The following is a 23,549-nucleotide window of genomic DNA, read 5'->3' as shown; positions in this document are numbered from 1 at the left end:
GAATGCATTATAAAAACACCACACACTCTAATTTAGAACAAAATAAATGGCTAAGGTCGCTGAAGACTATTCATATTTTAGAAACAAATAAAAATCATAATTTATTATAGCGAGACGTTTCTTTTGGGTACGAGATTTAAGAATTGGATTTTAAGTTCATAGAAAGTAAAGTTGTCAGATGGGGCAATCAAATCACACCCACCAAGCATTACAACATGAGGTTGAACCAATAGAACACACTGAAAACGTGTCAGAGGTTAGCACACACATGTGCACTGCAGTTGTGATTTATGTTGTATGTATGGTGTTAATTTGTGATTTCGTGTTTAAATCAGATGGGACAATCAATTCATAGCCAAGATGTACAACATGTTGAAGCCATTGACGAACCAGAATGCATGGCAGTTGACAACACTGTGTACAAGCCGACCCTGGATTTTTCAGACGAAGCTCAATGTCAACCGCAGTCGGAAGTTCCCATTATCGACGAGATTTCGGATGAATTGCTAATGCACGGATTTGAACGTGATGTGGAACATGCTGGACCAGAAGTACAAGCTGGACCGGAAGTGCAGATTGAACCGGAAGTACAAGCTAAAGTTGGACCCGAAGTGCGGGTTGGATCGGAAGTACATGATGGGCCAGAAGTAGAACCTCCAGATGAGGTATACATTCCATCGTTTGATTACGTTCCGGACGGTTGTCATCTCCATAACGAGGGACCGCCGACTGATGATGAAGATGAGGAGGTTGACCATTTTATCTCGTTGGCACATATGTTGGCACATATGTGCCGAGATGAGCAGCTATTTACTTCATACTACGAATCCATTTTCCAGCAATAACATGTGAATCAGGAGCCAGAGACTGTCGACCAGACGGGTGAACGCGAATACCAGCCGGGGTCAGGGGAGAAAAGGCGGAGGAAGTATTCGCCATATGTGGAAAAGTGAACATGACAGATAACCCACTTTTCAAGGAAGAACTTGTGGACGAGCTACAAGATATGGATGACCTTAAAGATTTGGAGGGTTTCAAGAAGAGAGGCATAAAGTATACCCCGTTCAAGCTCCTTCCTAATGAGCTTCCGTTGTGGAAGCCTGGTCATGTTTTTAAGCATAGAGATTTCTTCTATGACGTGTTGAGGCAGTACGCAATAATGTCCAGAAGGCGGGTGCACGTGAAAAGAAATGACGGCGACAAACTTCGTGCGATTTGTAGAGGGCAAGGCTGTGAGTGGTATGTTTATTTGAGGAAGCTCGAATCACACAACGGCCATGATTATGTGGTGATGAATATGCAACGCGATCATGCGCACACATGCTCCCAAGTGTTGGATCAGAAGTGGTTGACGGCAAAGTGGCTAGGCGAGCGTTACATGGAGAAGATCAAAGCCAACCCTCACATTCCACTTGCAGCTATACGGCAATGTGTGGATGAAGATTTTGGGCTTAAGATAGGTAGGATGAAGGCATATCGGGCCAGAGAGCACGCACTGGACGGCACTTTCGGCTCTGCGGCTACCCAATATCGAAACTTGTTCTACTACAAAGCCGAATTGGAGCGGACGCACCCTGATTCCAGCGTACATATACAGTATGAGAGTTCGAGGGATCCTGGCGCCGTGGGTCCGAGATTCCTCAGGTTCTACTGCTGTCTAGGTCCATTGAAAAAGGGATGGAAGCAGTTATGTCGGCCAATTATATTCTTCGACACTTGTTTCTTGCGACGAATGTACAAAGGACAGCTCATGACAGCAATGGGAATTGATCCCAACAATGGCTGGTGGCCGATTGCTTGGGCCGTGACTGAGGCAGAGAGTTATGTCCAGTGGAAGTGGTTCGTGGAATACTTGTCTGAGGACCTTGAATTGCATGCAAATGGCCCACGATTTGTGTTTATGTCTGACCAACAAAAGGTATGGCCACTGTGATTTCACTATTACATAATGTACTTCGTTTGTGATTTATTTTTTTATGTGATTTTATTAATACATTATGTATGGTCAATGTGATTTTGTGATAATGTTTGTGTTCCATTCGATGGGCAGGGTCTTGCAAAGGTGATTCTTAAAGAATTCTCACAGAGCGAGCATCGATTCTGTGTTCAGCACATATACAACAATTTCAAGAAGAGGTTCGTCGGGGAAAATTTTAAAGAGCGATTGTGGGAGATTGCCGCGAGTACCACCATCGAACATTATGTGGATAAGATGGATGTTTTGCAAACCGAGTATCCCCAAGCACATCATTGGCTTTCTGGAGTTGCTCCCAAAGAAAAGTGGGTGAAGGCATTTTTCTCTCCACATACTTGTTGTGATGTGCTCCTAAACAACATCTGTGAGACATTCAATTCGAAAGTTACATTGGCTCGAGAGAAAGCAATTATCAGCATGTTGGAGGACATTCGAACGAGTCAGATGGAATGGATTCAGATCAGAGGTCAGTGGATCAAAAGCTACGACCACACAGTCCCTCCTGTTATCAAGGAGATTGTGGATAAGTGGTACTCGCGTGCTTCATCATGGAGGGCTACATGGAATGGAGAGTCTTCGTACCAAGTAACAGGGCCGTCTGGCCAATATGTTGTCAACATGTCCTCTTTTACATGCTCTTGCAGATTGTGGCAGCTAACCGGAATCCCATGCACTCATGCTATTGCAACAATCAACAAGAATGGCGAGGATGTGATGCGATACGTCTCCCGTTATTATTTGAAGTCAACAATGATCATGCTGTACGAGAATGTCCTTTACCCAATCAATGGGGTGGACAACTGGCCGAAGAGTTCTTACGGTTCTTTGGAACTGGCGCCCCCGAGGTCAAAGCGACAGCGTGGTAGGCCGAAGAAACTGAGGCGTGAGGAGCCCCAGATTCGTCTTCATGCGGACGGAGGTGAGTCACTGCGACGAACCTTCGTGATGAAATGTCGTCGTTGCGGTCAGGAAGGTCATAATAGGAGGACATGCAGCAATGATCCTCGGACAGATGCTCGGTCTGAGGTTGGGTCGCGTGAGAGTGGTGAGAGTACTTTGCCTGAATCGTCAAACAATCGCAAATGCCAACAGGTACTATAAGCATCTACAACTATATTCTCCACTCGTACGCTCACTTCTGATATATATTATTGCAGCCTAATGATTCGGATCCGGGACCTAGCACTCGGACCAGGGCCAGGACTCAGCCTCAGCGGACCACGGCCAGGACTCAGCCTCAGTGGACCAGGGCCAGGACTCATCCTCAGCGATGTGGCCGCCGCGGTGATCAAGATTGACTGTCTTACCTGCTCTAAAAACTTGGTGTTTGTTTGGGATGGTTTCAGTGTTCGTATGTCACAAAACTAGTGGTTTTTGGATTTGGTTAATATTTTGTGGCAGTGATTATATGATATGTATGTTAACGATGATGATATATTTCGTGGCAGTGATTTGTAGCAAATTACTCTAGTATTTTGGTTAATTTTTGTGGCAGTGATTTGTAGCAAATTACACTAGTATTTTGGTTAATTTTTGTGGCAGTGATTTGTAGCAAATTACTCTAGTATTTTGGTTAATTTTTGTGGCAGTGATTTGTAGCAAATTACACTAGTATTTTGGTGGCATTGATGATATATTTTGATGGCATGTGATAGAGTACTTACTCTATTTTGTCGGGGTTTTTTCAATTGAGGACATAGTTTGTGATTTCAGTCATAGTTTCGTAACTTCATTCGTGATTTCAGTCATTCTTGAAAAACTTCAATCGTGATTTAGATTGAAGTCATAGTATAATACTTAACTTCCTGTAACTTCATTCGTCATTTGTTAGAAAACACAACATAGCTTATAACAGTAGAAAAATTACAAAGCATAACAACAAGATTGTGATCTTTAACTTTCGGGAAGTAGTTGTTGTCTTAGTAATTTGTAGTGTCAATGCTTCACACTCTTCAGTTTTCATGGCCAGTTGTAACTTCAAGGCTTCAAAATCATCGGTTTTCATGCGCAATTTCTCTTGCAGAACACCTTCAAGTAGCGATTTGGCTCTAAGCTCAGATTCGAATTGGTCTCGTTCAAGTTTCACTCTCTGAAAGTAACTGTCTTGGCTTGGGGATAGACCCGCGTCAACCCATCGAAAAAACTTGCAATCATCTTCCTGCATACTACTTTGTCATTAAACTTTCTGCCAACAAAAATAATGGAAAAACGAAAAAAATACATGATTTTAACCTTCCATATTGGGCAGCGATAGTAACGTCTACCCGGGTTAGCAGCCGTCCTAGATGTCACAAGCTCAGCCTCAAGATCGTGGTTACAATTCACAATTTCGGGACGAGGCCAATTCCAATTGAAGCTTGACCCGAAAGACTGAGAAGAAGAAGACATTGCAACACGACCTGAATTCAATTCAACATTACAAATTCCAGATCAGCATTGCAATGTCGCCGAAATATAGCAGAAAACATAAAATCATTATTCCAGATGCCCAACTCCCAACAACCATAAAATTCAACAAAGAATTGCAAAATAAAATTCCAGAAGCCCGACTGTAACCCTACAAAACCTGACTTGACTTGCCAAAATAAAATTCAACCAAGAATTGCAAATTAATTTGAATGATATTCTAAAAAACATCAACAACAAATCACTATTGCTCGCTCAAATGAAATCCCCTAAAATGTGGATACCACCGTAACCCTACCAAATACAATTGCAAATAAAACCCCTAACTCGCTGGCGCCAATCAATCTACCAGTCTAAAGGGAAAGGAAAATCGCAAACTTTACAACTTACAAAAAACAAACAGAAGAAGTAAGAAGGTCGAGTTAGGTATGGTGATGCTTGGGGTTCACAAGGAGAATAAGAACAAAAATTATTAGAGAGGAGAATAAGAACATAAATTATTAGAGAGGAAAATAAGAAAGAAAATAGGAGAATGGAAAAATAGAGTCTATGCTTTTTTAACATCTGCTTGCATTGCAGTAAGTAGGTGTGCAGAATAGGGCTGCAGAATAATGCAGGTTTTGTTCGTAAAGAGACTAAATTGCCCTTCAGCCAATTTGGGCATTTTCGTCCGAAAAATGGCAAAAAACACAAGGTTTGTGATTATATATTTTGTTAGATACCTCTGGTGGGATTTTTTAAAGTTAGGGGTATCCGGTGAAACAAGTCGAAAAGTTAGGGCCCTCTGGTGCAGTTCGCTCTAGTATTCAAACTATGAAAATTGTTTTTGTTATACTTTTAGTACAAATCTAAATATATGTATTTTTTCTTCAAAAATCTATAATAGGATTGATTTTGCAGTACTGTTGGAGGTATTATTCTACTGCATTTTAGGATTTATAGTACTGTTAGAGATGGTCTTAGCCACCAACAAGTTGCTTCCCAACATTTTCCAAGAAAAATAAACCTATCCACTATTCATACAAATTACTCCATGCTTTTACAAGTGCATAGAATTTCACCTCACATTACCATCCTAATTCCTAACCTATGCACACTTGGTAAGTGGTTGGATTGGGCTCTGCAAATATTTGGTTTTTCATCTATTTTTTAAAAAAAATATTTGGTTTTGATTTTTTTTTATTAAATATTAGTATGAATTAAAAATAATTATATTTTCAGGATTAAATCATTTATAAGATCTTTTATTTTCAATTATAGTGTCTATATCTATTGGATAATTTTAGAATTACGTGAAATACTACATTACTCCATCCGTTCCATAAGAATATGCATTCTTTCCTTTTTAGTCCGTCCAAGAATATGCACTTTCTAATTTTAAAAACTATTTTCTCTCTAGGTGAGACCTAATCTCCACTAACAATATTTTATTTACTTTTTCTCTCTACCTCTCTCTTACTTTATCAATTTTGCATTAAAACTCGTGTCAAATTCAAAATGCAAATTCTTTTGGGACGGAGGGAGTACTATTTATTAAATAAATAGAGTGAACTACGTAAATGGTACATGATCTTTCACTTTCGCACATACTTGATCTTTATTTTATATCGTTTTTGGTACTCAGTGACAAAAATAACCCTAGGTACCAAATCTTGTGCCCAAAACCAAATGTTTCATATTTATTGGGACGGAAGGAGTACCAAATATGTGATTATTTTTTCTTCCTTTCTTATTTCTCTTTATTTTCTTTAGTTTCTTCTTCTTTCTTTTTTCTTCATTTTCTTCTTTCTTTTAAGTATTTTATCTTCCTTTCTTTTATCTTTTTTCTCCTTAGTTTATGTTTCTTCTTCCTTCTTTTTTCTTCTTTCTTTTTAGTGATTTATACATACATCTAATTGCACTCATAATATAAATAAAAAATAAAATACCTAATTAAATTAATTATTTAAAGTAATTAAATTAATTGAACATTTTTTATTAAATTATTTTATAATCATTTTAAGGTTGAAACACCTAACTAAAAATATTCAAATTTTTATATCATTATGAAATAGAATTCACAATGTTAAATTTTTATTAAAGCTATATTAATTAGTTACTATAATACTCCCTCCGTTCCATAGTAATGGAGGCAAAACTTTTCGGCACGGAGATTAAGAAAAATTGTCTTAGGTGAGTTAAGTAAATAGAGAATAAAGTGGAAAATAAAAAAGGTAAAGAGATGAAGATAGAAAAAAGTAAGAGAGCGTAAAGTAGGTGTGGAAAAATGTTGTTGACTTTTACTAAAAAGGGAAATGATTCTATTACTATGGAACAGACGGAAATGGAAAAACGCCCCTATTACTATGGAACGGAGGGAGTATAAAATAATAATTATTATTATTACATAATATTACGTGATTCATAATTTATATAATTATATTAAAATTATTTATTAATTACTATCAGTTTTTAGTATTATAACAATAATAATCTATATTGATTAGTTACTAATTTAATGTTAAATAATAATAATTATTAATATTATGTGATTCATAATTTATATAATTATACTATAATTATTTATTAATTATTATCAATTTTTAGTATTATAACAATAATAATTAAATATAACTATAACTATTATTATATTTAAGTATATTTGAATGATATTAAAAATAAATATTAATATTAATATTGATTAATAATAATAGTATAGAGAATTAGGAGAATGAGAGAAGATATTATTATAATATCACTTTTGGTACTAATTTTATGTTTGCTCAAAATACCCTTTATGACATAAATGAGAAAATATATTTGCTTAAAGGGCATTTTGAGAAGAAAATTGCATCAGGTACCAAAATGTGATTTTTAGATACCAAAAATGATATAAAATAAAGATCAAGTACCATTTACGTGCGAAAAGTGAAATATCAGTACCATTTATGTAATTCACTCAAATAAATATGCATATTCAATTTTATTTTATTGCAACTGTTTTTGAGAAAATTCAATTGCAAGGAGGATTTTAAAAAAATTTAAATAATATAGATGATTACCATAATTAAAATTTGATTACAATAAGAATAAAAATAATTTTAAAAAACTTTTTGTCAGTGTACAACAAATTATTTTTGTAATATTCTTCTTATCAGTGTACAACAAATTATTTTTGTCACCACTCTCTAATAAGTATGTACTCACATGGCTGGACACAATCCTTTTACTAAAATACCCTTCCCCTTCAAAAACTTTAAAACTTTAAAAATTATGAATCCCGCCACATTCTCCAACAGTATTTCCCCCTTTTAATGCACGTGTTCTACTCTTTAACAGCCAAAGGTACATACAGAATCTCAAGTATCCACAATCATGCTTCCTCATTAAATACCATCTAAACTTAGACTTTTAGCTCAAAATAAACAGTATACAGAAATTCTTTGAATAAAACAAAATGCAGCATCCTATGTATCTTGTCTGACATCAACCTTTCAGTTGAAATACTACTATGTGATTGTCGAATGTTAAAATGATACTCCCTCTATCTCAGTTTTAGGGTAACATAGTACTCCCTCTGTCCCAAGGAAGATGACCCCTTCCTTGGGCAGACACGAGAGTTTATCCAATTTTATTTTGTGTGTTAAGTAAAAGAGACAGAATAAAGTAAAATAAAAGTGTTTCTATTTTTAGTAATGAGTTATTTTGGTTGGGAATTGGAACAAACCAAAAAGAAAAGTGAGTCATCTTCGTTGAAACGGAGTAGAATACTAATGAACTCATCCTAGTGTAAATATCAATATATCATGTTCTGAGGCATGTCTGGTACTCGGTACTCCTATGGCCTGCCTTAACTCTTACCAGCAAAAACGACACTAAAGTCGAAGATTCAACATAATTCAATCGAAAATATTTCCACGAAAACAAAAATGCTTATGCATGAGATGAAGAGTCACCTCAAAAGGCTTCAACCATGGTTCCATCGATGTGAACAATTCATTCAGAAAATAGTGTGATAAGTCTTCCATCTCTTTAAGTCTCATACATGTCCATTATGAGCTACCCACACTGTCAGAACATACTTTCGACTGAATTACAACCCGAGCTCCTGAAGTAAGCCTATTGGAGAAAATGGAGACGAATTACTTCTTCAACCTACATGAAGAGGAAGAGAGCAGTGTGAACTTGACACTGAATTATGTATGCTAAAAGGGTCTGCAATTGGCATTTAACTTTCTTCAATTTGGATCACATTCTTGTTCAGATTTTTGGAAGAATCTAATGTGTTAGACAAATGTTTCCCTGGGAGTGGCTCAGTGATTCTCTTGCTCCCACCATTCGATGAGGCTGGTGTGGATGCTCTTGAACTCCTTACTCCGTCGGATGAGATTCTTGGTCCCTCTGAAACAGGGGACCGCATAGAGTCATATCTCGACTGCTTGCTCAGAGCGACTTTAATTGATCTTGGGATGCACTTTGTGCGAGTGGAACCTCCCTCATTTTTGTCTTCAATAGAATCAAGTTGCTTGATACTTCTGTAAAGAGCCAAAGTTAGTTCAATTCAAAAACCTCTGCAAAATTGTGAAGATGTAACCATAGAAGAGCAACATACATTGTGAAACCACAGAGACTTGAACTTGCGCTAACTCCTTTGAAAATATGAGTGTTAACTGAGATAAGAGGACTTACCGGTCAGCATTAAACGAAGATGATCTTTTTAATTTGGGTGCACCTTCCTTCATCATATTCCTTTCTATCAAACTCCCACTGAAGTACTCTTTGTCCTCCAAAGGCATGCCAATAAGACGAGGATTCTCTGCCAGGCAATCAAGCTCTCCCAACATTAATGATTTTGAGAACAACAGGGATGGAAATTTGGAGTGTGAGAACCTTGGCTTGTAGCTCGGGATTAGGCCAAAGCTATGATCCTTGACAGATACTGAACCACAAGATATCAGTTGCATTATCATATTTGAAGCCTTTAGTTTAGAATGGGATGACAATCGAAAGTCTTCTTCTTCAAGTATCCTAAAGCTGTTGAGCTTCCTAGCATCAGCTCTAATGAGAGATTCCAAGGTGTCGGTCCTGCCACTTGAAGAAGAAGCACTGGATGTAGAAGGAGGTGGTGAAACAAAATCTCTGTGAATCTGTGGATTGGCTTTTACTTTAGGAGTTAGTCTAGGACAAGCTCCACTACTTTCAGGCTCCACTAGTCCATCATCAGTTGACACACCTCTCATACAAGAAAGCTGGGCTCTAGTAGTACCTCTGTTCACATTATCCTCAGTTTGAGTGGAAGCATCAGCAAAACCATCGCTCTTGTAGACTTTATACTCTGTAACACTCATAGAGCCATTCCACGATGAATTATTCTCAATGCTGCATTCAGGAGACACGGAAGAGGAATGAGGACGCTGATCAGGAGGCGATAACTCATCCTCCTGAGAAGTCTTTGTAGCCCTGTCAATCAAGCTAGATGAAGATGACGACTCCTCTTGGCTTCTTGAACATGGTGGCTCTGGAAGTGCCTTCTGATTATGTAATATGACAGTCTCAGCAGGACTAAAGTTACCTACAAATCAAGCATTCATCATTAGGAAGTCAGACTACACATGAAATTAGGAAATAATCACAACAACTCCATCTCAAGAAATCAGCAAAGAATTCACAAAATAGGCCATATTTTTACCATAATTGGAATCATCAAAAAACTCTGAACCCTTGAGGATATACTCATTCCCATGAGCAGGAAGGATTATATCATCGTCGCAAAGATCATGCCATACATATCCGTTCTTGTAACTCCTACATCCACAAATCACCCTCAAAACATATTCACAACCCAAAAGAGGAGCTGCATTCAAATTGCAATGACAAATGAAAAGAAAGTGCATAAAGCATTTTCACCTCTTGCAGGACCAGGAGTAATTCGAAGCCATGCCTCGGCCTCTCAAAGCATTAAGCCTCTCAGTTACATCTTCACAAAACAAACAATTGTCAAATTTCATAACACAATCCCCAAATAAACATTTGTGTTCAAACACATTATAACATAGCTGCATACAGTTACCTCTCAAGTAAAGGCCATCTGGAGTGGAGAGGGTGACCTCCATGAAATGAGGATGCTCGAGCTGGCGATTTCGAGATAGATAGTAAATTACAGGCACCTTCTGCTTGTGCTGCGGCGGCAGCTGGTTGTAGTGATACTTGGGCGATTTTTCTCTCCACACTTTGGCCCGTTCTGGGCTCAGTTGCCTATATTTCTTCGTTCTCTCCATTCTCTTGCACCAAAAAGCAGTTGAAAATTGATATTGAACCACTACCCTTTAAAGCTTTCCTTCAATTTAATCAACTGCAGCGGTTGAAATTTAAGAATCTCAGGTTACATAATCATCACATCCCCAAACTCGGCCAATGCCGGAAATTAACAAAAAAAAATGAATCTTTACGCATGTTTAACGTTTAACAGATCTAGACATGAACTATAATAGCTCCAAAACCTTGAAAACGTCCAAAAATCAATAGTCTCGCAAGAAAACAAACCATAATTTTCGACCAAATGGAGTTGGAATTGGATAGTAATCAAACCAAAATAACAGCCAAAAACTGAAGGCGAAGAGAAGATGGTGAGGTATATGAGCTGAAAATTCTGAAAGCATGAAAAGGCGAAGTGTGGCAACCTGGAGAAAGCGGAGGTAATGGGGCAGTGCACAATAAATGTAGCAGTGTGGGCACTGCGTGTTGGCGACAGAGCTTGAGGAGAGTGATGTGTGACTACACAGTAGAGATTGGAGAAAGGGACTGAAGAATGGAGATGGAGGGGGGAGATTTGGCGTTATGCCTCAGGAGTCAGGTCATACAAATTCAGAGCTTTTTTGTTGTTGTTTTCCAAGGGGAGGAGCTTCTGTTTCATTTTTGGCAGCCCGCCCAATTTTTTGCTGCCTCGGCCTATAATTGTGGTCTGACTTTCTTATTTGCCGATAACTTATGTTTAAATTTTGATACAAGTGCCCAAATCATTTTCAATTCTTATTACCACATTGATCCATCGAGATTGAAGTTGATTCATAAATTTTCTAGGTCACATTGTTCGTAAAACAACATTGTACATTTTACTATCAGAGAATTTCTTTTTTCAAATTATTAATAAATATCATTACAAAAATATTATTATAGCCTTCAAATTAAATACTGACTACTATAGTAAATAATTTATCTATCCTTCGATTTTTCTATCTAGTATTAATACCCGTGTTATGCACGGGCCATAGAAGATTACAAAAACATAAATAGGAGTAGTATTTATCTTGTTTCGTACTAAATGAAGAATTTACTGCTCCATAAGGAATGAAACATTTTAAGTTCGGCCTACAATTTTATATAATTTTAATTTATGATCTAAGAGGAGTAAAAATAATAAAGTTAACGACAAAGAGAAGATGTATGTCTAATGATCAAATAGTATGAGTTAATAAGAGTAAAATAGTACAAATAAAGAAGATATGTGTGCGTAAAAATCAAAGAATGTGCAACATACCAAAACATAGAAAAACAACAACAAATACATTGATAGTATTAGAGATATGCAAAAATAATTTTATCGGTCAAAATACATTACAATCATAAATATACAATGTGAGGTGTGTCTTGTCATGTAATTAAAAAGGGTCTACCAATATCTTAGTATCAATCTTTGTGTGATGCACGGCCTATTTTATACTACTTTCTTATATTAATTAAGTTTATATGTTAATTAATCAACCAACGTGAGAAAGAATAACATTACATGATTTTTTTCAAATTAAAGTTATTTATTATTATTATTATTATGACACGAGATTTCAAGAGGTTTTGTTTTGTGTGTTAGATGAAGAGAGAAGATATAATTTTTATATTAATGTGAGGGTTAACTTTTTCCAAAGTTAAAAATGTGACATTTTTTGTAGGACAAAGAAAACATGTCGTCTATTATAGGACGGAGGGAGTGAGAATTTTTTTCTAAATATATATATTTAGTTTTAGTCATTAGTCACACACAATATCGTACTATCATTGTCCACCTCAATATACTTATTTTTAAATTTGTAAAACTTATTAGGTATTTTTTCTTTTTCATATCACATTATTCATAATATATTAAGCTTATTGTCACAACTTCCACATTGTCACATAATAAATTAATATTAAACTTATTTTGTCATAACTTTTATACGTCAAATGCATTTATTATACACCCTCCGTCTTGTTTCAAAATATGAACTTTTGAAAAAAAAAGAATATTAAAAAAAATGAAACCCTGCTCATTAGAGAGAGAGAATATTTCTTACAAGAAAAGCTTTTATATTTAGGGCACAGACCACCTTATTTGCATACAATCAGGGACTGTATTGCTAGATGGGGCAAATGCCCCTGCTCATATTTAACTACCTATATATAAATATAACTTGCTATAACATATTTTGTATTGATCTTTCATTAGTTGTCCCTTCTTAAATGTTTAAATTATCTTCATGTATATTTTTGCCCCTTTCATAAAAAGTTTATGGCTCAGTCCCTGCATATAATATGTCAAACTGAAAAGAGTGAATTACATATTTAGGTCATATACTTATCACGACGCACGTTTGCCATCCCTATACTTGCAAAATATCATTTGCGGTCTTCATACTTGTACTTATGCACGTTTTAAGGTTCTTTTCACTTTGTAGCATTTTTTTCGGACAAAAATACCCCCAAAGGATAGAGGGCAAATTTGCACACTATTTTCTCTATTTCCTTCTTCTTCTTCTTCATCATTTTACCTCTCTCGTCCTTCTCTAGTAGCACCGCCTTTCCCTTTTTTCGCTTTAGCACCTCCGACAGTGAATGTTAATTATGCGAACAATGAATAAAATCTACCATTCCACAATATAAAAAAAATAAAAGATTAGTTTGGATTTATAATCAAAGGGCTATGATTGATTTGAAGGGCGTTGAATAAGAATGGTATTTTTGTTGGAATGCTGATATCTAATGCTGATTTGTAGTGGAGTATTGTTTTGCAACCACAAACTGCACAATGACAATCAAATTTCTATGGATTATTGAACATGTCCACACCTCCAAAGTTCTACAATGTTTACCGGAAAGAGGAAAAAGGAAGAATGAAGGGGGAAAGAGAGAAAATAATGTACAAATTTGCCCTCTATCCTTTGGGGGTGTTTTTGTCCGAAAAAATGCTAAAAAGTGAAAAGAACCTTAAAACGTGCATAAGTACAAGTATAAGGACTACAAATGATATTTTGTAAGTATAGGGACCGCGAACGTGCGTCGTGATAAGTATAAGACCTAAATATGTAATTCACTCAACTAAAAAAATGAAAATAGTTATAATACTACTAAAAACAAAAGAAACTAATAAATATGATAAGTTTAGCATTTAATAAAATATCACCTCATAAATTACTAATATCTCATGTTAAACTGGACCTAAATATTAAATTAGCTCATAAAAGTTATAAACTAAAACCTACTATAAGTAAAAATAATACTGAAAATTAAAATAATTAAGATTTAATTTGGATTACAATTTTGCAAACAAACAGCTCCTGTCGTACAAATTTATGATTTGTAGTACACATGATGACATAAAAAATAAAAGCAAAACAAAAATTCATGGAGTAATAAAAATGTCCATATCCCTAGGTTTACTATCACCGGCCTCTCTCCTTGATTGTGCTACTAAAACGGCGATGCACAATGGAACTCCCTTCAGTCTTGTTCGTTTAATTTCATTATCAACTCAAATTCATCCTTTTTCTTATTCACTAATTGCTCTATTTCTGTTCTCTCCGCGGAGCTGCTGCGGTGGGACGACGGCTGGTTACGAAGGCAGCACTCACGGACCAGCGGTGGGACCCTTCTCTCAACTAGTTCTCTGCTCCTTTGGTACAGAAGCAAGTAGTTCACGGAATCTATGTAAGTAGAAAGATGTGTTGAATCTGCGGTGCTTTTCTAGGGAAGACACACAAATTTCCTGCTGCAGCGTTTCTACTGGGAACCCATCCAAAATGGAGAAAGGAAATAAATTCATGTTCCTGCAAAAATCTGATCCTATGCTTATCTCGGTAAAACATTCACAGGTAACAGGTTATAGCCTATAGGTATGTATGTATATGCAAGAACAAAAACTTGTCTATCTCATTTTGCCGCCCAAAAGGATATAAAAGTACTTTCACACCCACTGGCATTAGGATAGGTAGATGTGGATGAAAATCTCCTTGGGTGATCAGTCTGGGCTTTTCAGCCCATCAATTTGAATTTTGACGTATCCCTCATTACTGCTATTTTATTTTCCTTTAATCACAGGTGAAATTTAGATGACGATGTCGTTTTGAGTTTTAGCCTCTACTGCCCCGCCACTCTTAGCTTGCTGTGAAGCCTTCTGCACATTTTTCCCGCGCAGTTGATGTTCTCGTTCTGCTCATGCCGCCACACCTCACTCCTCGTCTCTCTCTCTCTTAACGTCGCAACAAAACTCACCTCCCGATCCCCCGTCTCCATCTCCTCTAACCATTTCTTCAATTCCACCACACTAAACCCTAGTGCACGAACAATGTCCGGCTCTTCCCGCTCAGCCTTTGATGTTCTCATGGCCAATTCCAAGAAGAAAAATCAACCGTCCAAGGCTAAAGAATCATCGCCACGGAAACGCAAAACCCCATCTAAACCCCAATCCCAAACCCCTGATTTACTTCCACAAAAGGAAGACGCACCAGCACCCACTGAAAATCAAGATATTGTGCAGAATTCGAGCTCGTGTGAAATCGGTGGATTGAAAGATTCAGATTCAAAGCAAATTCAGACTAGTAGTAATGCGGATAAATGCTTGGTGGCGGCGAAGAAGCCGAAGTTGTCAATTACGCCAGAGGAGAGTGTATCGGAGTTGAAGAAAAAGGCTGTAGAATTCAAAGCGAAGAAGGCGGCGTATTGGGGTGAAGGAAAACGGGTGCCTTTCATGTTTTTAGCAAAGACGTTGGAGGCTGTCTCTAAGGAGTCAGGCAGGATTGTCATCACAGGCATCGTGTGTAATATGCTGAGGACAGTGATGGAGACAGCGCCGGATGATCTTTTGGCGGTTATGTACCTTTTGGTGAATAGGATCGCACCTGCTCATGAGGGTTTGGAGCTTGGTATTGGGGAATCTTCGATTATCAAGGCACTTGCTGAGGCTTGTGGGGCTAAAGAAACACATATTAAGAAGCAATACGAGGTGATTGCATGATTTACCATTGAAGTTGACTATGTGCCATGCCTTTAATTTGCTTGGGTTTGAGCTTTCTAAATTATTTTAACTCAAGTATTAGATTGAGTAACTTGGGCCTTAGTTTGAGCTTTTTGAAATCAAGTATGATGGAATAACATGGATTAGCTTCCCTGAATCTTAAGTTTAGTATGCACCTAAGATAAACCTCTGTGTATATGTGCGCACCTATATGATTTCATTTCTAAGCATTCTTCTATTTTGTTCCTTGTAATGCACCATCTTATCATTCCATCATTATAGTCCGCATTTAAGATGAAGAACTGTTGCCGTCCTTGTGAATCATTTGTTTCACAATAAGAAATTGTTCATAACGTGGATAAAGATTATGTAAAATGGTTTCTTCCTGCTCTACTGGTAGAACCTAGATGACAATATGGGCATCTTTTTTTCTTGTTGTGACATGTCTTCTTTGGAGATATGGTTTTATTGCTGTGTTTTATTAATAAGTCCTTGTTTCCATTTTGTTTTTTTCTAGTGATGAGCTTCTATTCTTGTAATATCTGTCACACTCTTTGCTGCTTTGTTATTATTCTGTTTATTTGAATATTTCTTCACTGTAGGAACTTGGTGATCTAGGCCTTGTAGCAAAAGCCATACGTACGTCGCAGCCTTTGTTGCGTAAACCAGAACCGTTAACCGTTGTTAAAGTCTTTGACACATTCAGGCTGATTGCCAAGGTATTATTATTTCTCCGAAATGTATTCGGTATTATGACTATTATCTTTGTATTTATTTTCCTTGTTGAAGTTTTTGTCACATTTTCTGTTTGCATAATTAGGTTCTTTGATTCAGATGTTGCATCTTTCTTTAATTGGTTTCAAAATATAGAAATTCAATGCAGCTTGATTTTAGTAAGCTGAGTAGGTTGTTCCAAATATTGCTCTCTTTTTCCAGCGAAGGTTCTGATGCATTTTGGTTAGAAATTACTGTGTATAGCTTTACGTGTAACAGATCGGACGTTCAAGTTAGTTTAATCACTTAATGGCTCCAGAGTCCAGACTGGAGCTCTTATATGGTAACATTGTTGGCTTCTTAATCACAGTTAATGCAATAGACTTTGTATCCTTTTCTAGTGCTCTCACCTTCCATTGACCATGGAGTGATAAGACACGCCAACTTAAGAGCTTATCTGATACTATTATCAAGAATGATGCTTCTTATATATTCTATATTTCTATTACAGTGTTTTTTCATTAACTCATCAGAATATTCACTTTTGAACCTTAATTTTAAAGTTACATTAATCAAGTGATCAATGTATTTCTCGTCTAACTTGCTAGCTGCCATAGGAATCTGGGAAAGATAGTCAAGAGAAGAAAAAGAATCACATAAAGGCATTGCTAGTCGCAACAACTGATTGCGAACCTCAATTTTTGATTCGTTTGCTCCAGGTACATTAAAATTATCTATTTGGTTTAGATTTGATACACGCAACAAATCACAAACTTGGATTTTATGCAGACAAAATTACGTATTGGTTTGGCAGAACAAACTCTATTGGCTGCATTAGGGTATGCTGCTGTATATTCAGAGAAGCATTCAGTTTCTGCGAAGGCTGATCATTCGCTCGAAGAAGTAAGTTGTTATGTACTAGAATATCTCCAGAACAATCTACCCTGATGTGCAGAAGAGTCTAAATTAATTGAGCAATGGATTATAATGTCATGTAGATTAAAGATAGACATCAAGAGCTAGTGGGTTGAAGTCTGGGAAGTTACTTTGGATTGCAGATTTAAGTTGTTGAATTGAATGATTTTCTATATACTTATTATTTCCGGCTATCATACGGCGTTTTTAGATAAATTTATTTATTTTCTCTTCTGTCTACCAGGCTGCAAAAATCATCAAACAAGTTTATTCTGTAATTCCAGTATACGATAAAATCATTCCGGCTCTTCTTTGTGGTGGTGTGTGGGATCTACACAAGACATGTAGCTTTTCACCCGGTATTCCTGTCGGACCCATGTTAGCTAAACCTACAAAAGGAGTATCTGAAATTGTGGAAAAGTTTCAAGGTATGGAATACACCTGCGAATACAAGTATGATGGAGAACGTGCTCAGGTGACAATACTTAAAATAATATGCAAAAATTCTGGAATTATGAAATCTCGAGTTTGTTTTTACTATAACTGTTACTTTCCTTGTAGATACACTATATGGAGAATGGCTCAGTAGAGATATACAGTAGAAATGCAGAGCGGAACACTGGAAAGTTTCCAGATGTTGTTGCTGCTATCACTAGGTAATCTTTACTTTAATGAGAGCTATAGGCTATTTTCATGTGTTAGGACTTGAGTTGTGACACCTACTTAACAAGTGTACCATGATAACCCGATCTTATAAAAGTACCATTCCAGAGTAGCTAAGCCAGAAAGCCTTTGGGAATAGGCTACCGCAAGCTGTTTGAAATGGCTTGTAACCATAGAAAGTGGTAGTAGTAGTAGTACTTTTCTAGAAGGAAAATGATTTTCGCTGCAGTACTTCTTTCTAATTATTACTGTTAAAATCTCTAAATCTTGTCCCACTTCGACTTGGCGATGATCCTATCTCCTCTATATAAGTGTGGATAACCCTCCCCCCTTATGATGGCTTTAAAGGGGGTACTAATACATCAGGCCTGATTTTGTTTAACTGAAACTAATAGGAGTAGTATATATCTGATAAACATGTTCTTTTGCCAAGTTAATATCAACAAAGTTGTGCCCTTTGCACTTGTTTTAGTACTTTTAACTGAGTGCTTGATTACAAAATAAATAGGAGAAGATTGAAGAAACTTGGATTTATCCAAGAATACAATCAGTTACTAGAAAACTGCCAGAAGTCTCCCCTCAATAAAATTAATGATTTTTCATTATCATTTGTGGCATCCTAGAATATTGCGGAGATGGAAATTTTTTTGGTGGGATTCAGGAATATACCACGAGTGGGTATTTTTTTATTTTTTATAAGAAAAATTAGTTAGTTGTATCGGTGACATTTGCATTTGTTGATGACTTATCTGTTTTATCTTATTGGTATTAGTGGCACATGTTTTTATTTGTTTATTAACTAGTACAACTTACATGTATCTTTTTCCATTTAAAAAACTACAAGTATCTTTTCAATGGCATAGTACAAAAGGAAAATAGGAGGCAGCCTAGTTGAAAAGGAAAAATAACACTATGCCTTGTTCTTTTATCATAGAACTGACACTTTATCAACTAACTTTTATGCTTTTATGCATTGATAATAAATCCTAAAAGAGCTCTATTCCATTTGTATGGCGGCATTATCATTTTTTTGTCTCTTCCACTCTGGCCATTCTCATGAAACTCTTTTCTTGCTGTTCACACTGAGTCATTACATTTATTTATTTGTGTACTTCTTACTAACATTTACCTTCTAACTGCAGATTGAAAAAGCCTTCTGTAAAATCATTTGTTCTTGACTGCGAACTTGTTGCATACGATCGCGAGAAACAGAAAATCCTACCTTTCCAGGTACAAAAGTTTTTTATTATTTATACATAACTAGGACCAGTTTTTGATAATTCATTTTACTATGAGTGGTGGCTGTTACATTTTACTTGGGGAATTCGTATCCACTTATATTGTACTGGCAGCTTTTGTAGGGATTGTAGGTGCTATATCTATATCATGCTAATATGAATGTTAGCCTTTATTGTGCTGTTTCCCAGATGGAAATGGTTAAGTTCCTTATGGAAAATTGACCAGAAGGGTTTTTTAACTGGGTTTTTGTTCCAATGCATTGGTAGATACCCTAATTTTTGTTGTGGATATTCCTATCATTTTCCTTCTATCTGAACTCTGCTTTCATAGTGCTTCTTTTTGGGTCTAAATACCTCTTCAGTCTTCATAATGGTTATTATTTTCGTATTATTAATACTTAATAGAGCTGTTGTCTCCACCATTATCTGAAGATCCCTCTGTTTTCGGGTATATTTGCTTTTTGATGGAAGATATTGCAGTCTTATTCATTACATATAACTGTTGTAGATGTGTTGCTTACCAAATTTGTTTTTGTCAGATACTCAGCACTCGTGCTCGGAAAAATGTTGTCATGAATGAAATCAAAGTCAATGTTTGCATATATGCTTTCGACATTCTCTATCTTGATGGCCAACTACTCCTGCAGGAGCAACTGAATGTTCGTAGGGAGGTGTGATGTCTCGTTTGCTTTTCCTTTTGCCTGCTGATAATACTTATGCTTCCAATCATTCTTTTTTTAACTGTTCATGAGCAACTGGACGAGTTCTGAGGCATACTGGAGCTTTTAGTTGTTTTATGCCTCTATTTTTTCGGTTAAATTGAAGAGGATAAACTTTTACCTAATGTTGGCTCTGACTTTGAGAGTTTGTCTGTGTTACGAAGATTGTTGCAATAAGTATGAGCTTCCTTTAGGTTTCATCATGTCGTCAACTAACATCCAGAAACAATCTTCTTTCTTCAACAGTGATCTTCAGTATAATGTTTGGCACTTACTTACTGATGTAATCTTTGTTATGATAAATGCTTCTGCTGAACACCATGAACTTCAGTATTTGTTTTCTAACTTTGCTCTGCTGTTGCATGCTTGGACACTTGTTCTGTGATTCAATATATTTTGTCTTGCCTTGTATAATGTTTGTTGACTCCCTAATGGCATTTTTGCAGCACCTTTACAAATCATTTCAAGAAGAACCTAGTTTTTTCCAGTTTGCTACTGCTATAACATCAGATGATCTTGAGGAAATACAAAAGTTTCTAGATGATGCTGTTAATTCAAGGTTAGTCTTACTAATTTGGACGCATGGGATGTGAGTAATGCCAATTGTGGGATGCGGTTGATTTTTTGCTGCTGCACCTCGCCTGGAAACTGAAAAGAAGCGTGCTTAGAATCCGTGGACATATTTTATCTATGCTATGAATTAGTACAAATAGTTTTTCTTCTTTACCTTTTTGTTGCTTCATTTTTACTTTCCAGCTCTGAGGGTTTGATTATCAAAACATTGAAAAAAGATGCTACATATGAACCTTCAAAAAGGTCGCTTAACTGGCTAAAATTGAAGAAAGACTACATGGACACGTAAGCCCTTAATCTCATTAGCTTGTTGAAACTTTAATTTATAAGCTCATTGTATGGTATAATTGACATTATCTGCTCTGCAGTATTGGTGATTCATTAGATTTGGTCCCCATTGCTGCATTCCATGGCAGGGGTAAACGTACTGGTAAGTTCTTTATGAACTTTGTTTTATTGGACACCAATAATCACATGATGCCTTGTGTCAGACATGTTAATGGTGATGCATTCCTCTTCATTTAGTTACTGACAAATTGCTGCATTGTAATGTTGTTGGTGCTTCTAGGTGTCTATGGTGCCTTTCTCCTTGCTTGTTATGACAATGACAAAGAAGAATTCCAAAGCATATGTAAAATTGGTACGCTCTACTTGATGCCATCCTGACATTCTTCTATGTTCCTAACAAAGTACATAATTGTTGTTGCTTGATGGTTTGAAGTTGTGTTTGATGTCTATTGATATACGAACGTTTGTTTCTGGTTAGGAACTGGATTTTCTGAAGCTATGCTTGAAGAACGTTCTTCTAGTCTTCGCTCAAAAGTGATTGAGAAGCCAAAGGTTGGAGTTTTATTTAAATTGACTTTGAACCCGTGTGCTCTATTTTAATGGGATTTGAAGCTTCACAAGGTTCTGACATCTGCAAATGTCCAGTCATATTACAGGTATGGAGATACACTTAGTCCGGATGTGTGGTTTGAACCTAGTGAGGTACCTATAAACACCTTTCAATGGTTGGTTTGCTAGAGATAGTACATGATTTATAGAGTCTCAAATATTGGATGTTTGATATTTATACTACTCTTTTAGGTTTGGGAGGTCAAAGCGGCTGATCTTACCATTAGCCCCGTTCACCGAGCTGCCGTTGGCACCGTAGATCCCGACAAGGTACCTCCTTTTCTCTTGCAAGAAAAAAACCCATGATTATTATCATCTAGTATGATATTGTTGTGTTTATAAATGTTGGAACTCTAAGCCTAGACTGAACTAAGAGTCCAAAACAGGTAGTGGGCTGCTCTAAGCCTAGAGAGCTCCGTCAGTTTTCAATTAAGATTAAATGTCTTACCAATGTATGCGACTCGTCCATAGTGAAAAGGCCAAGGCCATAGTAAAATGAAAGTGAGATAATGGAATTGATTTGTTACTCTTGTATTTGTCTATTGAATCATATTTATAGCTACAGTACGGTGATTATTGGAGACGCGATTTTGTTCAAAAGTTCTAGTATGTGAAAACCATTGCATGCTACATTTCTTACTATATTGTGCCGTTTTTTGTTCACTATTTTATTGTTGTGCATGTTTGTAAACTCCTCTGCTTGCTAAAAAGCGCTACATGTTTCCTCCCACAAATTCCAATTCATTTTCATACATATGTGAAAGCTGGATTTCTTTGTTATTACCTTCAATTATGGAGCATCCGCTCATCTTGTTTATTCTATCTTGACCTAGGGAATTTCTCTGAGGTTTCCACGTTTACTTCGTGTGCGAGAAGATAAGAATCCAGAACAGGCCTCCTCATCTGATATGGTAACTACTCACTGGCATATTGTGGTTTTTGCTCAATCATCCTTTATTTTTTATGCTTGTGAGTTTACTGTTCTTAACTGTTGATTGGAGCCATTTATTTTGCTACATTTAGGTTGCTGATATGTATAACGCACAGAAGCACACCCAGAAAGACAACCAAGATGAAAATGATGATGTTTGAAATGGGAAAGAGTGGCTTTCATTAATTCTCGAAGTGTTATCTCTTGTAAGAAATGGATTTTCATTGCTGAGAAAAGTAAGTTGGTTCTTTTCTGCAGAATAATTCATTTTACAGTAGTTTTAATCTCATTAGCTCCCAAAGAATTAAATGGAAACCTAAGATGCACTTTAATTAAACTCCAGTTTGCATTTAGTTTGCAAAGATGTGATATTTCTGGATGTAAAGTCAAGTAGTGATAATAACAAGCTGGAACATGCATTATAGTCATCTATTCCATCGTTTTCTTTGTCTGCTTAGGTTTGTTTTCATACTATATGTCAAACTTCTCCAGCATTTGAAACTTGCAAATTTTAATATTCCTAAAATTAACTGATACTGGGTAGAAACAACAGTAAAAATTACATGTTGATGAGATTTTTTTTGCAGCAAGGGTAAATTTGCAAACTCTTGACCTAAACCATTGACCTATATCATTGTTTTCATATTTTATGGTTATGCATTGACTTAATTTGCTTAATCTGACAGATATCATCGCTGAAGGTGGAGCGGGTAATATAGGAAGTAGTTCGTGCTCAAGATTCAGGAGTTCGGCATTAGATTGGTAAGACTTCCAATTGTAATATTTTTCCTTCAATCCCCTGTGGCAATTTTATACTGTGTGAACTAGCAAATTTTCATGTTACTAGAATTAGAAGTATTAGTTTGGTAGCCCTTCCAAAGGAAAATATTATATCCATGACACATGGAATGCACTTGCAAATTTTAATGGAAAAATGTATGGCATATTGTTAATGTTTGGGTTGGCATCTAGACATTTTAGGGTGAAGCATGTGGGTGAGCAAATGGGGTGTAGAGATTTTGTTGAAAATGAAATGGGTTGATGGAAACTAGAGAAGAAACTTGTGTTTAGGAGCAAGCAACGTGATTCGTGCATTGAGTTTCTTTGTTGATTTTTGTTGTTTAATGATTTGTTTTGCCGTGTGGACCATTCTTGACTCTTGAAGATGATATTTTCTGTGTTTTCGACCTTTGGTCTGCGTTATTCAAACCGTCTCTCACGCCCAATTCTTCTCTCCTCATTCTTACTTGTTAGTAATTTACATATCAAATCACTC

General features: G+C 36.4%; 3 protein-coding genes across 3 annotated transcripts; 2 read left to right on the top strand and 1 right to left on the bottom strand.

The window, feature by feature from the left end:
* The first annotated feature begins 955 nt into the window (after nt 1-955).
* On the top strand, nt 956-3,273 carry LOC125209259. Its single transcript, XM_048108865.1, has 3 exons — nt 956-1,918; nt 2,051-3,067; nt 3,133-3,273. Exons 1-3 carry the CDS (start codon nt 956-958, stop codon nt 3,271-3,273), a joined length of 2,121 nt encoding a protein of 706 aa, XP_047964822.1.
* Nucleotides 3,274-8,186: 4,913 nt separating this feature from the next.
* LOC125216216 (protein SOSEKI 3) lies at nt 8,187-11,212 on the bottom strand. Its single transcript, XM_048117874.1, has 6 exons — nt 11,041-11,212; nt 10,431-10,712; nt 10,268-10,337; nt 10,050-10,165; nt 9,050-9,932; nt 8,187-8,895 (listed from the first exon to the last, which is right to left on the bottom strand). The coding sequence occupies exons 2-6, from the start codon at nt 10,636-10,638 to the stop codon at nt 8,589-8,591; spliced, it is 1,584 nt and encodes a 527-aa protein (XP_047973831.1). The 5' UTR covers nt 10,639-10,712; nt 11,041-11,212; the 3' UTR covers nt 8,187-8,588.
* A 2,815-nt stretch (nt 11,213-14,027) lies between these two features.
* LOC125214817 (DNA ligase 1) lies at nt 14,028-23,226 on the top strand. Its single transcript, XM_048115981.1, has 19 exons — nt 14,028-14,481; nt 14,708-15,611; nt 16,226-16,342; nt 16,955-17,056; nt 17,127-17,240; nt 17,497-17,727; nt 17,814-17,908; nt 19,058-19,145; nt 19,693-19,824; nt 20,319-20,431; nt 20,629-20,730; nt 20,814-20,875; nt 21,014-21,085; nt 21,212-21,285; nt 21,379-21,435; nt 21,535-21,612; nt 22,176-22,253; nt 22,366-22,509; nt 22,960-23,226. The coding sequence occupies exons 2-18, from the start codon at nt 14,808-14,810 to the stop codon at nt 22,432-22,434; spliced, it is 2,388 nt and encodes a 795-aa protein (XP_047971938.1). The 5' UTR covers nt 14,028-14,481; nt 14,708-14,807; the 3' UTR covers nt 22,435-22,509; nt 22,960-23,226.
* The last annotated feature ends 323 nt before the right edge of the window (nt 23,227-23,549 follow it).

Source organism: Salvia hispanica, chromosome 3 (genome assembly GCF_023119035.1).
Source record: "Salvia hispanica cultivar TCC Black 2014 chromosome 3, UniMelb_Shisp_WGS_1.0, whole genome shotgun sequence".
Classification (NCBI taxonomy): Eukaryota; Viridiplantae; Streptophyta; class Magnoliopsida; order Lamiales; family Lamiaceae; genus Salvia; species Salvia hispanica.
This window is presented reverse-complemented; position numbering and strand designations above follow the sequence as displayed.

Excerpts from the sequence above, each read along its gene's own strand:
- LOC125209259 (XM_048108865.1), top strand. The coding sequence starts at position 956 with ATGACAGATAACCCACTTTTCAAGGAAGAACTTGTGGACGAGCTACAA. Across the intron at positions 1,919-2,050 it reads TTATGTCTGACCAACAAAAG|GGTCTTGCAAAGGTGATTCT; the intron begins GTATGGCCACTG and ends TTCGATGGGCAG. Across the intron at positions 3,068-3,132 it reads ACAATCGCAAATGCCAACAG|CCTAATGATTCGGATCCGGG; the intron begins GTACTATAAGCA and ends ATATTATTGCAG.
- LOC125216216 (XM_048117874.1), bottom strand. The coding sequence starts at position 10,638 with ATGGAGAGAACGAAGAAATATAGGCAACTGAGCCCAGAACGGGCCAAA. Across the intron at positions 9,933-10,049 it reads TTTTGATGATTCCAATTATG|GTAACTTTAGTCCTGCTGAG; the intron begins GTAAAAATATGG and ends CTTGATTTGTAG. Across the intron at positions 8,896-9,049 it reads TCTTCGTTTAATGCTGACCG|AAGTATCAAGCAACTTGATT; the intron begins GTAAGTCCTCTT and ends GGCTCTTTACAG.
- LOC125214817 (XM_048115981.1), top strand. The coding sequence starts at position 14,808 with ATGTTCTCGTTCTGCTCATGCCGCCACACCTCACTCCTCGTCTCTCTC. Across the intron at positions 17,057-17,126 it reads TTTTGATTCGTTTGCTCCAG|ACAAAATTACGTATTGGTTT; the intron begins GTACATTAAAAT and ends GATTTTATGCAG. Across the intron at positions 17,728-17,813 it reads ATGATGGAGAACGTGCTCAG|ATACACTATATGGAGAATGG; the intron begins GTGACAATACTT and ends CTTTCCTTGTAG.